This window comes from Oncorhynchus tshawytscha, linkage group LG14, assembly GCF_018296145.1.
Source record: "Oncorhynchus tshawytscha isolate Ot180627B linkage group LG14, Otsh_v2.0, whole genome shotgun sequence".
Lineage (NCBI taxonomy): Eukaryota > Metazoa > Chordata > Actinopteri > Salmoniformes > Salmonidae > Oncorhynchus > Oncorhynchus tshawytscha.
In genome coordinates this window covers 57,857,089-57,873,474 of record NC_056442.1, presented here as the reverse complement: position 1 = coordinate 57,873,474, position 16,386 = coordinate 57,857,089, and the positions used below count along the sequence as shown (strand labels likewise).

The window sequence follows — 16,386 nt, the reverse complement described above, 5'->3', positions numbered from 1 at the left end:
CCCACTATAGGCCTGGTGCGTGGCGCCGGCACTGGTGGTACCGGGCTGGGGACACGCACCTCAGGGTGAGTGCGGGGAGGAGGCACAGGATACACTGGACCGTGGAGACACATTGGAGATCCAGAACATAGAGCTGGCTCAATACGTCCTGGCTGGATGCCCATTCTAACCCGGCAAATACGAGGAGCTGGAATAGAGCGCACCGGGCTAGAATAACACACTGGAGACACCATGCCTGACCGGTGCCTGACCAGTTACACGCTCCCCACGGTAAGCACAAGGAGTTGGCTCAGGTCTCCTACCTGACTCAGCCAATCTCCTCGTGTGCCCCCCCCCAAAAAAATCTTGGGGCTGCCTCTCTGGCTTCCGTGCTAGTCGTGTACCTTCATATCTTCGCTGTATCGCCGTTCCGTTCCACTAACTAAGGTCAGGGCGTGACAGTTGTAGACTAGACTGTTGTAGACCAAACTGATGTAGATCAAACTGATGTAGACCAAACTGATGTAGACCAAACTGATGTAGACCAAACTGATGTAGACCAAACTGATGTAGACCAAACTGTTGTAGACCAAACTGTTGTAGATCAAACTGATGTAGACCAAACTGTTGTAGACCAGACTGTGTAGACCAGACTGTGTAGACCAAACTGATGTAGACCAAACTGTTGTAGACCAGACTGTGTAGACCAAACTGATGTAGATCCAACTGTTGTAGACCAGACTGTGTAGACCAGACTGATGTAGACCCCCAGACTGTTGTAGAACAGACTGATGTAGACCAAACTGATGTAGACCTCCACACTGTTGTACACCAGAATGATGTAGACCTCCCGACTGTTGTCGACCAGACTGTCTACAGAAAGCAAACTGTTGAGACTCCTTTGGTACACAACCATCTCTTATCTACCATTTACTATCATTCAAATGTGTGTACACAGTTTGTTAACACACACACACACACACACACACACACACACACACACACACACACACACACACACACACACACCGTTCACCTTACACACACACACCATCTTTTGTCCGACTGGACCACTCCTCCTGTCCTGTGATAAGGTTGGGAAAACAATGTGAAACTGATAACACTTAGCCTGGTTTCTGGTTCCTGGCCAACATCATTAGTCAAGTAGCCTGCCCTATCTGGCCCTATCCCAATCTGGCCCTACTCTGGCCTGACTCTCCCCTGGCTCCTCGCCCCTCCCATGGTTCTAAGTCTCTATAAGACCAGCCGTCCAGCAGCGACCGTTTCCTGCTCTCTCTGACTCTCCTCTCCTCCGTCTCTCCGTCTGTCTGTCTGTTGATCTCTGAGTGACAGCCATCATGTTCGTTGCTCCACCTGGCTATCAGCCCGTCTACAACCCTGTGAGTAGCACGTCTCCTTGTCTAGTGTATACAGATATCATAGATATTGTCTGGATCTACCGTTCTTCAGGGTTGGGGTCAATTCAATTTCAATTCCAGTCAATTCAGGAAGTACACTGAAATTCCAATTTCAATTATCTTTCTGAATTGACTGAAGCCCAGCCATTGGCTGTCTGTATGTACCTACAATCTTCATTTACTTCCTTCTCAAACTTTTACTCTACCTACTTAAAAAAGCTCCCAGACTGCCTTGCATCTCTACTTGTGTATAGTTGTTAAATGGTTATTACTTCCCAGAGTGCCTTGCATCTATAATTGTGTATAGTTGTTAAACGGTTATTATTTCCCAGAGTGCCTTGCATCTCTACTTGTGTATAGTTGTTAAACGGTTATTATTTCCCAGAGTGCCTTGCATCTCTACTTGTGTATAGTTGTTAAACGGTTATTATTTCCCAGAGTGCCTTGCATCTCTACTTGTGTATAGTTGTTAAACGGTTATTACTGTGTGTTGTGTGCAGAGTATCCCCTATGTGGGGCCGATCTACGGCGGGCTGAGATCAGGGATGTCTGTTTACATCCAGGGAGTCATCCCTCACGAGATCACCAGGTGAGAAACACACAGCCTCTGAGGATTGGAGGTATGCTACACGTTATCAGACTGTAGGTGCTAATAGGTGCTACACGTTATCAGACTGTAGGTGCTAATAGGTGCTACACGTTATCAGACTGTAGGTGCTAATAGGTGCTACACGTTATCAGACTGTAGGTGCTAATAGGTGCTACACATTATCAGACTGTAGGTGCTAATAGGTGCTACACGTTATCAGACTGTAGGTGCTAATAGGTGCTACACATTATCAGACTGTAGGTGCTAATAGGTGCTACACGTTATCAGACTGTAGGTGCTAATAGGTGCTACACGTTATCAGACTGTAACGTTTGAAGGGCAACAACATTTACACATTCTTCATTTGTATCAACGACGATGTGCTAAATTATATTGGTCTTCGACTTATTGTTTTATATGAATTTGTATTTTATGAATTTCAAAAAAAAGACCTCGTATGGAATCAATGCCTGGTGGGTTGAGGATCCCAAAACAACCAGGTGATCTTGGAGAGGAATACTTCCACACACACTGACCACTAATAGGTGCTGATGGGGAAGTCCAGGCACTTCATGTGTGGTTGAAAGTTAAAGATATTTTAATGTGTGGGCTAAGTCACAAATAAAATGCTCGAGAACGTACCAGCTAACAACTTCGTCAGGGTGTCAAATGTGATGGAGAAACAATCATATAGCCTTGACAAACCTGTGTCAGGTAATCACAGGTACTTATATAGCTTTGACACACCTGTGTCAGGTGACAGGTACTTATATAGCCTTGACAAACCTGTGTCAGGTGACAGGTACTTATATAGCTTTGACACACCTGTGTCACATGATCACAGGTAATTATATAGCTTTGACACACCTGTGTCACATGATCACAGGTAATTATATAGCCTTGACACACCTGTGTCACATGATCACAGGTAATCTTATAGCCCTAACTCACCTGTGTCACAAGATCACAGGTAATCATTTAGCCCTGACACACCTGTGTCACATGGTCACAGATAATCATATAGCCCTGACACACCTGTGTCACATGACCAGAGGTAATTACATAGCTTTGACACATCTGTGTCAGTTGATCACAGGTAATTATATAGCCTAGTCACACCTGTGTCAGTTGATCACAGGTACTTATATAGTCATGACACACCTGTGTCACAAGATCACAGGTAATTATATAGCCTTGACACACCTGTGTCACAAGATCACAGGTAATTATATAGCCTTGACACACCTGTGTCACATGATCACAGGTACTTATATAGTCATGACACACCTGTGTCACATGATCACAGGTACTTATATAGTCATGACACACCTGTGTCACAAGATCACAGGGTAATTATATAGCCTTGACACCCCTGTGTCACATGACCACAGGGTAATTATATAGCCTTGACACACCTGTGTCACATGACCACAGGTAATGATATATCCTTGACACACCTGTGTCACATGACCACAGGTAATTATATAGCCTTGACACACCGGTGTCAGTTGATCACAGGTATTTATATATCCTTGACACACCTGTGTCACATGACCACAGGTACATTGTGGTGTGCCATTCATCTGCCGCTATCACTTCATGTTTCAGCATGATAATGCACGGCTCCATGTCGCAAGGTTCTGTACTCAATTCCTGAAAGCTGAAAATGTCTCAGTTCTTCCATGGCCTGCATACTCACCAGACATGTCGCTCGTTGAGCATGTTTGGGATGCTCTGGATCGACATGTACGACAGCGTGTTCCAGTTCCCGCTAATATCCAACAACTTCTAACAGCCGTTGAAGAGGAGTGGGACAACATTCCACAGGCCACAATCAACAGCCTGATCAACTTAATGCACAGGAGATGTGTCACGCTGCATGAGGCAAATGGTGGTCACACCAGAAACTGACTGGTTTTCTGATCCACACCCTTGCCTTTTTTTTGTGACCAACTGATATATATCTGTATTCCCAGTCATGTGAAATCCATAAATTAGGGCCTAATGAATTCATCTAATTTATTTAATTTAATTTCAATTTATTTCAATTGACTGCTTTCCTTACATGAACTGTAACTCAGTAAAATCTTTGAAATTGTTACGTGTATATTTTTTTTGTTCAGTGTGGACGTAGCTTCGTTTATGATGAAAATCTGCTGCAGTATATCAAGTTATAACAACTAATGTATGTTGAAAGAACATTCTCTGCCTCAGCCTGCTGAACCTGTTAGAATAAGGAAGTTTATCCTTGTGTTATCAGAGAGAGAGGGCAAGGCAAAGGCATACACACATGTTTATCAGAAGCTCCCACCTCCTCGTCCTCTGTGTATTTTACTTGCCTTTCAGACCACAGTCGGTCATATCAGTTGGAACAGTTGTTGTTTTCTCTAAGAAGCACAATGTGACCTGGACATTAAGACTCCATAAGGCTCAGGGTGGTATGTAATGGGGTCGTTCCACCTAAAGGCTCGGGGTGGTATATAATGGGGTCGTTCCACCTAAAGGCTCGGGGTGGTATATAATGGTGTCGTTACACCAAAAGGCTAGGGGTGGTATATAATGGGGTCGTTCCACCTAAAGGCTTGGGGTGGTATATAATGGGGTCGTTCCACCTAAAGGCACAGGGTGGTATATAATGGGGTCGTTACACCAAAAGGCTCGGGCGGTATATAATGGGGTCGTTCCACCAAAAGGCTCGGGGTGGTATATAATGGTGTCGTTACACCAAAAGGCTAGGGGTGGTATATAATGGGGTCGTTCCACCTAAAGGCTCGGGGTGGTATATAATGGGGTCGTTCCACCTAAAGGCTCGGGGTGGTATATAATGGGGTCATTCCACCTAAAGGCTCGGGGTGGTATATAATGGGGTCGTTCCACTAAAAGACTTGGGGTGGTATATAATGGGGTCGTTCCACTAAAAAGGCTCAGGGTGGTAATAATGGGCTGTTCCACCTAAAGGCTTGGGGTGGTATATAATGGGGTCGTTCCACCAAAAGAACGGGGTGGTATATAATGGGGTCGTTCCACTAAAAGGCTTGGGGTGGTATATAATGAGGTCTCCACCTAAAGGCTTGGGGTGGTATATAATGGGGTCGTTCCACCTAAAGGCTCGGGGTGGTATATAATGGGGTCGTTCCACCTAAAGGCTCGGGGTGGTATATAATGGTGTCGTTACACCAAAAGGCTAGGGGTGGTATATAATGGGGTCGTTCCACCTAAAGGCTTGGGGTGGTATATAATGGGGTCGTTCCACCTAAAGGCTCAGGGTGGTATATAATGGGGTCGTTACACCAAAAGGCTCGGGCGGTATATAATGGGGTCGTTCCACCAAAAGGCTCGGGGTGGTATATAATGGTGTCGTTACACCAAAAGGCTAGGGGTGGTATATAATGGGGTCGTTCCACCTAAAGGCTCGGGGTGGTATATAATGGGGTCGTTCCACCTAAAGGCTCGGGGTGGTATATAATGGGGTCATTCCACCTAAAGGCTCGGGGTGGTATATAATGGGGTCGTTCCACTAAAAGACTTGGGGTGGTATATAATGGGGTCGTTCCACTAAAAAGGCTCAGGGTGGTAATAATGGGCTCGTTCCACCTAAAGGCTCGGGGTGGTATATAATGGGGTCGTTCCACCAAAAGGCTCGGGGTGGTATATAATGGGGTCGTTCCACCTAAAGGCTGGGGTGGTATATAATGGGGTCATTCCACTAAAAGGCTTGGGGTGGTATATAATGGGGTCATTCCACCAAAAGGCTTGGGGTGGTATATAATGGGGTCGTTCCACTAAAAAGGCTCAGGGTGGTATATAATGGGGTCGTTATATATATAATTGTGTTGCCTGTGTTAGCTGTGTAAGCAGTGTTAGCTGTCTTAGCTGTGTTAGCTGTGTTACCAGTGTTAGCTGTGTTAGCTGTGTTACCAGTGTTACCAGTGTTAGCTGTGTTACCTGTGTAAGCTGTGTTACCAGTGTTAGCTGTGTTATCTGTGTTGCCAGTGTTAGCTGTCTTAGCTGTGTTAGCTGTGTTAGCTGTGTTAGCTGTGTACGATCTGTTCATCCTATGTTCTCTCTAACACCCCCTCTAGGTTTAACATTAACCTGCAGTGTGGGGAATTTGAGGGCGGTGATATCGGCTTTCACTTCAACCCTCGTTTTGACGGATGGGACAAGGTGGTGTTCAACAGCTGCCAGGAAGGGCAATGGGGTTCAGAGGAGAAGACCCACCACATGCCTTTTAGCAAGGGAGACGCCTTCGAGATGGTTATCATCATTAACCAGGAGGGTTACCAGGTCAGATATAGAGATACTGTATATACATATATACACTTTATATATACTGTATAGATAGAGATACTGTGTAGATATAAATACTATAGAGATACTATATATATATATATATACACTTTATATATACTGTATAGATATAGTAATAGCCATTATTAACCAGGAGGGTTACCAGGTCAGATATAGAGATACTATATACATTGGGGCAAAAAAGTATTTAGTCAGCCACCAATTGTGCAAGTTCTCCCACTTAAAAAGATGAGAGATGCCTGTAATTGTCATCATAGGTACACTTCAACTATGACAGACAAAATGAGGAAAAAAAATCCAGAAAATCACATTGTAGGATTTTTAATGAATTTATTTGCAAATTATGGTGGAAAATAAGTATTTGGTCACCTACAAACAAGCAAGATTTCTGGCTTCACAGACCTGTAACTTCTTCTTTAAGAGGCTCCTCTGTCCTCCACTCATTACCTGTATTAATGGCACCTGTTTGAACTTGTTATCAGTATAAAAGACACCTGTCATGGCCCAACGACCTGTTGAGTTGGGTTAGGGTTAGACCACAGTTGTGTATGGTCAGATGAGCTGATGTGTTTTTCTGTCGTAGGTGACAGTGAACGGGCGAGACTTTCACATGTTCAAGCATCGTATTCCAGTCGAGAGAGTCAACGCTCTGCAGATAGGAGGCGACGTTTCCATCCAGACCATCAACGTCATCGGGGTGAGGCTGGGGCAGGGTGTAGGGGCAGGGGGATAGGGACATGGTGTAGGGGCAGGGGGCAGGGGCAGGGTGTAGGGGCAGGGGGATAGGGGCAGGGTGTAGTGGCAGGGGGATAGGGGCAGGGGATAGGGGCAGGGGGATAGGGGCAGGGTGTAGGGGCAGAGGGATAGGGTGTAGGGGCAGGGGGTAGGGGCAGGGTGTAGTGGCATGGGGATAGGGGCAGGGTGTAGGGGCAGGGGATAGGGGCAGGGTGTAGGGGCAGGGTGTAGGGGCAGGGGGATAGGGGCAGGGGGGGCAGGGTGTAGGGGCAGGGTGTAGGGGCAGGGTGTAGGGGCAGGGTGTAGGGGCAGGGTGTAGGGGCAGGGTGTAGGGGCAGGGTGTAGGGGCAGGGAATAGGGGCAGGGGATAAGGGCAGGGTGTAGGGGCAGGGGATAGGGGCAGGGTGTAGGGGCAGAGGGATAGGGACAGGGTGTAGGGGCAGGGGGCAGGGTGTAGGGGCAGGGGGATAGGGGCAGGGTGTAGTGGCAGGGGGATAGGGGCAGGGGATAGGGCAGGGGTAGGGGCAGGGTGTAGGGGCAGGGGATATAGGGGCAGGGGTAGGGGCAGGGTGTAGTGGCATGGGGATAGGGGCAGGGTGTAGGGGCAGGGGATAGGGGCAGGGTGTAGGGGCAGGGGGATAGGGGCAGGGTGATAGGGGCAGGGTGTAGGGGCAGGGTGATAGGGGCAGGGGATAGGGGCAGGGGATAGGGGCAGGGTGTAGGGGCAGGGTGTAGGGGCAGGGTGTAGGGGCAGGGGGATAGGGGCAGGGGGTAGGGCAGGGGATAGGGGCAGGGTGTAGGGGCAGAGGGATAGGGTGTAGGGGCAGGGGGTAGGGGCAGGGTGTAGTGGCATGGGGATAGGGGCAGGGTGTAGGGGCAGGGGGATAGGGGCAGGGTGTAGGGGCAGGGGGATAGGGGCAGGGGATAGGGGCAGGGTGTAGGGGCAGGGTGATAGGGGCAGGGGATAGGGGCAGGGTGTAGGGGCAGGGTGTAGGGGCAGGGTGTAGGGGCAGGGGATAGGGGCATGGGGGTAGGGGCAGGGTGTAGTGGCATGGGGGATAGGGTGTAGGGGCAGGGTGTAGGGGCAGGGGGATAGGGGAGGGTGTAGGGGAAGGGTGTAGGGGCAGGGGATAGGGGCATGGGGGATAGGGGCAGGGTGTAGTGGCAGGGGGATAGGGGCAGGGTGTAGGGGCAGGGCACCCACCCACCCACAGGTATAATATGAATATAATAGCTTTTTTCTTAAGTGCTCAATGTTTGGTGCTTTTGCATAAGGGCACTCAAGTAGGAGGCAATAGATACCCAGGTGAAGTGGGAGTTGAGTATGGACTTGTTACACAACACATACACACACATACATTCACAAACATACACAAACATACACAAACACACACAAACACACACACATGGCAGAACGGATGTAGCTGGAATAAGCTGTGTATTCTTCAGGGAGGAGGAGGAATGGGCGGTGGATATCCTACAGGTGGAATGGGAGGAGGCAACATGGCGGTATGTATCAATATTGATATTGTATATGTATTGAACCTACTATCCTGGCGTTGTGTCATGATCTACCTACTAAGCCATACAAGACCACTGGAGGGCTGAGCACTGAATACTGTGGGGTGACTGTACATAGCTATATATCCTCATGAATGTTGTGGGGTGACTGTAAATATTGATATCTTCTCATGAATACTGTGGGGTGACTGTACATAGAGATATATCCTCATGAATGTTGTGGGGTGACTGTACATAGCTATATATCCTCATGAATGTTGTGGGGTGACTGTAAATATCGATATATTCTCATGAATGTTGTGGGGTGACTGTAAATAGAGATATATGCTCATGAATACTGTGGGGTGACTGTACATATTGATATCTTCTCATGAATGTTGTGGGGTGACTGTAAATATCGATGTATTCTCATGAATACTGTGGGGTGACTGTACATAGAGATATATCCTCATGAATGTTGTGGGGTGACTGTAAATATCTATATATTCTCATGAATGTTGTGGGGTGACTGTAAATATCGATATATTCTCATGAATGTTGTGGGGTGACTGTAAATATCGATATATCCTCATGAATGTTGTGGGGTCTGTACATAGAGATATATTCTCATGAATACTGTGGGGTGACTGTACATAGAGATATATTCTCATGAATGTTGTGGTGTGACTGTAAATATCGATATATTCTCATGAATGTTGTGGTGTGACTGTAAATATCAATATATTCTCATGAATGTTGTGGGGTGACTGTAAATATCGATATATTCTCATGAATGTTGTGGGGTGACTGTAAATATCGATATATTCTCATGAATGTTATCGGGTGACTGTACATAGAGATATATCCTCATGAATGTTGTGGGGTGACTGTAAATATTGATATATTCTCATGAATGTTGTGGGGTGACTGTAAATATCGATATATTCTCATGAATGTTGTGGGGTGACTGTAAATATCGATATATTCTCATGAATGTTGTGGGGTGACTGTAAATATCGATATATTCTCATGAATGTTGTGGGGTGACTGTAAATATCAATATATTCTCATGAATGTTGTGGTGTGACTGTACATAGCGATATATCTTCATGAATGTTGTGTCTCAGAGTGTCATAAACTCCGGATAACATTTGATATGTTTTCCACCATCAACAGGGAGGATATCCTGCTGGTGGATACCCAGGTGGTCAAATGGGGGTAAGTTGGTGTCACACTTGGTTACGTTCATGTGTCTGTGTCATCAAATACCATCACATATATCACATACACATACTGTATGTCTGTCAATGCTTATCAGGGCGGAGGATACCCACAGGGCGGAGGATACCCACAGGGCGGAGGATACCCAGGTGACATGGGGGTAAGGACTGTCACCTGTGTGGTTGAGACAGTGAGAGGTAACATGGGGGTCAGGACTATCACCTGTGTGGTTGAGGGGGTCAGTACTATCACCTGTGTGGTTGAGGGGGTCAGGACTATCACCTGTGTGGTTGAGGGGTCAGGACTATCACCTGTGTGGTTGAGACAGTGGGTCAGGACTATCACCTGTGTGGTTGAGACAGTGGGTCAGGACTATCACCTGTGTGGTTGAGACAGTGGGTCAGGACTATCACCTGTGTGGTTGAGACAGTGGGTCAGGACTATCACCTGTGTGGTTGAGACAGTGGGTCAGGACTATCACCTGTGTGGTTGAGACAGTGGGTCAGGACTATCACCTGTGTGGTTGAGACAGTGGGTCAGGACTATCACCTGTGTGGTTGAGACAGTGGGTCAGGACTATCACCTGTGTGGTTGAGACAGTGGGTCAGGACTATCACCTGTGTGGTTGAGACAGTGGGTCAGGACTATCACCTGTGTGGTTGAGGGGGTCAGGACTATCACCTGTGTGGTTGAGGGGGTCAGGACTATCACCTGTGTGGTTGAGGCAGTGGGTCAGGACTATCACCTGTGTGGTTGAGACAGGGGGTCTTTGGATGTGGGATAATTTTCTTCAGTGGATGATTCTGCATCAGTTAGTAAATACATGACTTAATGAAACACGTATGGCTGACAGCTGTTTTCTGGTGTGTGTGACGTGTTTTGTGCGTGATGTGTGTGTGTGTGATGTGTGTGTGACGTGTTTGGTGTGTGTGATGTGTTTGGTGTGTGTGATGTGTTTTGTGTGTGATGTGTGTGATGTCTGTGTGTGTGTGATGTCTGTGTGTGTGTGTGTGTGTGATGATGTCTTTGTGTGTGTGTGATGTCTGTGTGTGTGTGATGTCTTTGTGTGTGTGTGTGTGTGTGATGTCTGTGTGTGTGTGATGTCTTTGTGTGTGTGATGTCTTTTGTGTGTGTGTGTGTGTGTGTGTGATGTCTGTGTGTGTGTGTGATGTCTGTGTGTGTGTGATGTCTTTGTGTGTGTGTGTGTGTGATGTCTGTGTGTGTGTGATGTCTTTGTGTGTGTGTGTGTGTGATGTGTGTGTGTGTGTGTGATGTCTGTGTGTGTGTGATGTCTTTGTGTGTGTGTGTTTGTTGTCTGTGTGTGTGTGATGTCTTTGTGTGTGTGTGTGTGTGATGTCTGTGTGTGTGTGATGTCTTTGTGTGTGTGATGTCTGTGTGTGTGTGTGTGTGTGATGTCTTTTGTGTGTGTGTGTGTGATGTGTGTGTGTGTGTGATGTCTGTGTGTGTGTGATGGCTTTGTGTGTGTGTGTGTTTGTTGTCTGTGTGTGTGTGATGTCTTTTGTGTGTGTGTGTGTGATGTCTGTGTGTGTGTGTGATGTCTTTGTGTGTGTGATGTCTGTGTGTGTGTGTGTGTGTGATGTCTTTTGTGTGTGTGTGTGTGTGTGTGTGTGTGTGTGTGTGTGTGATGTCTGTGTGTGTGTGATGTCTTTGTGTGTGTGTGTGTTTGTTGTCTGTGTGTGTGTGATGTGTGTGTGTGTGTGTGATGTCTGTGTGTGTGTGATGTCTTTGTGTGTGTGATGTCTGTGTGTGTGTGTGTGTGTGATGTCTTTGTGTGTGTGTGTGTGTGTGTGTGTGTGATGTCTGTGTGTGTGTGATGTCTTTGTGTGTGTGTGTGTGTGTGTGTGTGTGATGTCTTTGTGATGTCTTTGTGTGTGTGTGTGTGTGATGTCTTTGTGTGTGTGATGTCTTTGTGTGTGTGTTGTCTGTGTGTGTGTATGTGTGTGTGTGTGTGATGTCTTTGTGTGTGTGTGTGTGTGTGTGTGATGTCTTTGTGTGTGTGATGTCTTTGTGTATGTGTGTGTGTGTGTGTGTGTGTGTGTGTGTGTGTGTGTGTGTGTGTGTGTGTGTGTGTGTGTGTGTGTGTGTGTGTGTGTGTGGGTTGTGTGTGTGTGTGTGTGTTGTCTGTGTGTGTGTGTGTGATGTCTTTGTGTGTGTGTGTGTGTGATGTCTGTGTGTGTGTGATGTCTTTGTGTGTGTGTGTGTGTGATGTCTTTGTGTGTGTGTGTGTGTGATGTCTTTGTGTGTGTGTGTGTGTGTGTGTGTGTTGTCTGTGTGTTGTCTGTGTGTTGTCTGTGTGTTGTCTGTGTGTGTGTGTTGTCTGTGTGTGTGTGTTGTCTGTGTGTGTGTGTGTGTGTGTGTTGTCTGTGTGTGTGTGTGTTGTGTGTGTGTGTGTGTGTGTTGTCTGTGTGTGTGTGATAACATCCCTGTTTGTGGTCAGGGATGCTATCCTGGTGGAAACTTGCCGGTCATGTGTGGACAGCCAATATACAACCCTGTAAGTAACATCTCTGTGAGTCAGGTTAGATTTGTTTTGTCCTAAGTATACATACATACAGTATACACTACATGCTGTCAGTGAACTTACTCCTGTCCTATGTGTATCAGCCTGTCCCGTACTCCAGCATGATTCCAGGAGGGATGTCTCCGAAGAAGACTATCGTCATCAGAGGAATGGTGCCTCTAGGAGCTAACAGGTCTGTAGTACCCTAACCACTATCCCCTAACCCATCTGAGGCATGGTGCCTCTAGGAGCTAACAGGTCTGTAGTACCCTAACCCCTATACCCTAACCCATACCCCCTATCTGAGGCATGATGCCTCTAGGAGCTAACAGGTCTGTAGTACCCTAACCCCTATACCCTAACCTCATTCCCCTATCCCCTAAACTCTAACCCCTATCTCCCAACCCCTAACCTCATTTTAGTCTTAGCCCTTCCCCCAACTATAAAAATATTGCAGTTGTATTTTCCCCAGAGATGTTCCTGGTCTGGTCAGGTTACATAGTAAACAAACACTCCGACAGTTGAAGTCGGAAGTTTACATACATTTAGGATGGAGTCATTAAAACTCGTTTTTCAACCACTCCTCAAATTTGTTGTTAACCAACTATAGTTTTGGCAAGTTGGTTAGGACATCTACTTTGTGCACGACACAAGTCATTTTTCCAACAATTGTTTACAGACATATTATTTCACTTATAATTCACTGTATCGCAATTTCAGTAAGAAGTTTGCATACACTTCAGCAGAAGTTTACATACACTAAGTTGACTGTACCTTTAAACAGCTTGGAAAATTCCAGAAAATGGTGTCATGGCTTTACAAGCTTCTGATAGGCTAATTGAAATAATTTGAGTCAATTGGAGGTGTATCTGTGGATGTATTTCAAGGCCAACCTTCAAACTCAGTGCCTCTTTGCTTGGCATCATGGGAAAATCTAAATAAATCAGCCAAGACTTCCAAACGCCTGAAGGTACCACGTTCATCTGCACAAACAATAGTACGCAAGTATAAACACCATGGGACCACGCAGCCATCATACCGCTCAGGGAGGAGAAGGGCTCTGTCTTTAGAGATGAAAGTACTTTGGTGCGAAAAGTGCAAATCAATCCCAGAACAACAGCAAAGGACTTTGTGAAGATGCTGGAGGAAACAGGTACAAAAGTATCTATATCCACAGTAAAACAACTCCTATATCGATATAACCTGAAAGGCCGCACAGCAAGGAAGGAGCCTCTGCTCCAAAACCTCCATAAAAAAGCCAGACTACGGTTTGCAACTGCACATGGGGACAAAGATCATACGTTTTGGAGAAATGTCCTCGGGTCTGATGAAACAAAAATAGAACTGTTTGGCCATAATGACCACTGTTATATTTGGAGGAAAAAGGGGGAGGCTTGCAAGCCGAAGAACACCATCCCAACTGTGAAGCACGGGGGTGGCAGCATCATGTTGTGGGGGTGCTTTGCTGCAGGAGGGACTGGTGCACTTCACAAAATAGATGGCATCATGAGGTAGGAAAGTTATGTGGATATATTGAAGCAACATCTCAAGACATCAGTCAGGAAGTTAAAGCTTGGTCGAAAATGGGTCTTCCAATTGAACAATGACCCCAAGCAAGCTTCCAAAGTTGTGGCAAAATTACTTAAGGACATCAAAGTCAAGGTATTGGAGTGGCCATCACAAAGCCCTGACCTCAATCCTATAAAAAATCTGTGCGGAGACCTGAAAAAGCGTGTGTGAGCAAGGAGGCCTACAAACATGACTCAGTTACACCAGCTCTGTCAGGAGGAATTCACCCAACTTATTGAGGGATGCTTGTGGAAGGCTCCCTGAAACGTTTGACCCAAGTTAAACAATTTAAAGGCAATGCTACCAAATACTAATTGAGTGTATGTAAACTTCTGACTCACTGGGAATGTGATGAAAGAAATAAAAGCTGAAATAAATCATTCTCTCTACTATTTGTAGGAAGAAGGAGTAGACCAACGTGTGGTACGTGTTCATATTTCCTTTAATTAACTGAACACTAAATACAACAGAACAAGAGAATAAATGAAAACCGAAACAGTCCCGTATGGTGCAAACACTGAAACGGAAAACAACTACCCACAACCCATAGTGGGAAAACAGGCTGCCTAAGTATGGTTCTCAATCAAAGACAACAATTGCGAGCTGCCTCTGATTGGGAACCATACCAGGCCAAACACCTATAAAATATAACACACAGAAACAAAACATAGAATGCCCACCCCAACTCACTGACCAAACTAAAACAGAGACATAAAAAAGGAACTAAGGTCAGGACGTGACAGGTGCGTGGAGGAGGCACCGGATGGACCGGGCTATGGGGGAGCACTGGAGCCCTGGTGCGCAGCCTTGGCACCACTCCTCCAGGCTGGATGACCATTTTAGCCTGGACCCTCCAGAGTGCAGGCACAGTTTGAACCGGGCTGTGGGTAAGCACTGGAGATCTGGTGCATACCAATCGCACCTCTCCCTTAGGCTCAATGCCCACATTCGCCCAGCACGGGCAGAGCACAGGCATAGGGCGCACTGCACCCTCCCAGCTCCCCGGATACACGGCACGCAGAGCCGGCGCAGGATACCCTGGGCCGAAACGGCAAACTGGAGTGCGCTTGACCGCATAACACGGTGCCTGACCAGTACTACGCCTCTCCCGGTAAGCACGGGGAGTTGGCTCAGCTCTATCGCCTGACTCCGCCAATCTCCCCGTGTGCCTGTTGCGCTGCCTTACCTCATGTCGCCGCCGCTCAGCTTTAGCTGCCTCCAGTTCTTCTTTGGGGCGGCGATATTCCCCAGCCTGTGCCCAGGGTCCCTTGCCTTCCAATACCTCCTCCCATGTCCATTTCTCCAGATATCGCTGCCTCTCATTACCACGCTGCTTGGTCCTTTCTTGTTGGGTAGTTCTGTAACGATGTTGATGAAGAAGGAGGAGACCAAAGTGTGGTACGTGTTCATATTTCCTTTAATTAACTGAACACTAAATACAACAGAACAAGAGAATAAATGAAAACCGAAACAGTCCCGTATGGTGCAAACACTGAAACGGAAAACAACTACCCACAACCCATAGTGGGAAAACAGGCTGCCTAAGTATGGTTCTCAATCAGAGACAACGATAGACAGCTGCCTCTGATTGGGAACCATACCAGGCCAAACACTTAGAAATATAACACACAGAACCAAAGAACCTAGAACGCCCACCCCAACTCACGCCCTGACCAAACTAAAATAGAGACATAAAAAAGGAACTAACTTATTCTGACATTTCACATTCTTAAAATAAAGTGGTGATCCTAACTGACCTAAGACAGGGAATTTTTACTTAAATGTTTTTTTGGATTAAATGTCAGGAATTGTGGAAAAACTGAGTTTAAATATATTTGGCTAAGGTGTATGTAAACTTCTACTTCAACTGTATGTATTTTACTGCATGCGGGAGTGTGGACTATATGTTTACCGGTGGGCCTGTTGTGTTGTAGTTTCTCGATAAACTTCATTGTGGGCGGCTCGCGGGACATAGCGTTCCACATGAACCCTCGTCTACAGGAAAGAGTGGTGGTGAGAAACAGTATGATTGGTGGGAGCTGGGGCATGGAGGAGAGAGAGATCAGCATCAACCCCTTCCGGGAGGGACAGTACTTTGACGTGAGTCACACAGCACACACAGAATCTCACTTTGTCATGGTTCACAGGTATGAGATCTACGGACATTGTTTAAAATTAGAATTGATGTTAGAATTAGAATTGATGACAATATTCTAAGTCATTTCCTCGGTTACTCTACGGTCCGGTTGCGTGCTTATTCATTGCCCTTTTGGCTATCTGTGTCAAGTTCGTTTTTTTACTCTCTCTCTCTCTCTCTCTCTCTCTCTGTCTCTCTCTCTCTCTCTCTGTCTCTCTCTGTCTCTCTCTCTGTCTCTCTCTCTCTCTCTCTCTGTCTCTCTCTCTCTGTCTCTCTGTCTCTCTCTCTCTCTCTCTCTCTCTCTCTCTCTGTCTCTCTCTCTCTCTGTCTCTCTCTCTGTCTCTCTCTCTGTCTCTCTCTCTCTCTCTCTCTCTCTCTGTCTCTGTCTCTCTCAATTCAATTCAAT

The 16,386-nt window shown here is 46.5% G+C and overlaps 1 protein-coding gene across 2 annotated transcripts in view; it reads left to right on the top strand.

Moving 5' to 3' along the window:
• Window positions 1-1,227: 1,227 nt before the first annotated feature.
• The window catches only part of LOC112218719 (galectin-4), a 16,840-nt gene continuing 1,681 nt past the window's right edge, over window positions 1,228-16,386 (top strand). For both annotated transcript variants that reach the window (XM_042297737.1, XM_042297736.1), the window contains exons 1-10: window positions 1,228-1,379; window positions 1,898-1,986; window positions 6,069-6,273; window positions 6,881-6,994; window positions 8,482-8,541; window positions 9,709-9,750; window positions 9,851-9,913; window positions 12,212-12,268; window positions 12,379-12,467; window positions 15,778-15,943. In XM_042297737.1, coding sequence (XP_042153671.1) covers window positions 1,338-1,379; window positions 1,898-1,986; window positions 6,069-6,273; window positions 6,881-6,994; window positions 8,482-8,541; window positions 9,709-9,750; window positions 9,851-9,913; window positions 12,212-12,268; window positions 12,379-12,467; window positions 15,778-15,943 — 927 coding nt within the window. In that variant the 5' untranslated portion in view covers window positions 1,228-1,337. The remainder of the gene's footprint in view (window positions 1,380-1,897; window positions 1,987-6,068; window positions 6,274-6,880; window positions 6,995-8,481; window positions 8,542-9,708; window positions 9,751-9,850; window positions 9,914-12,211; window positions 12,269-12,378; window positions 12,468-15,777; window positions 15,944-16,386) is intronic.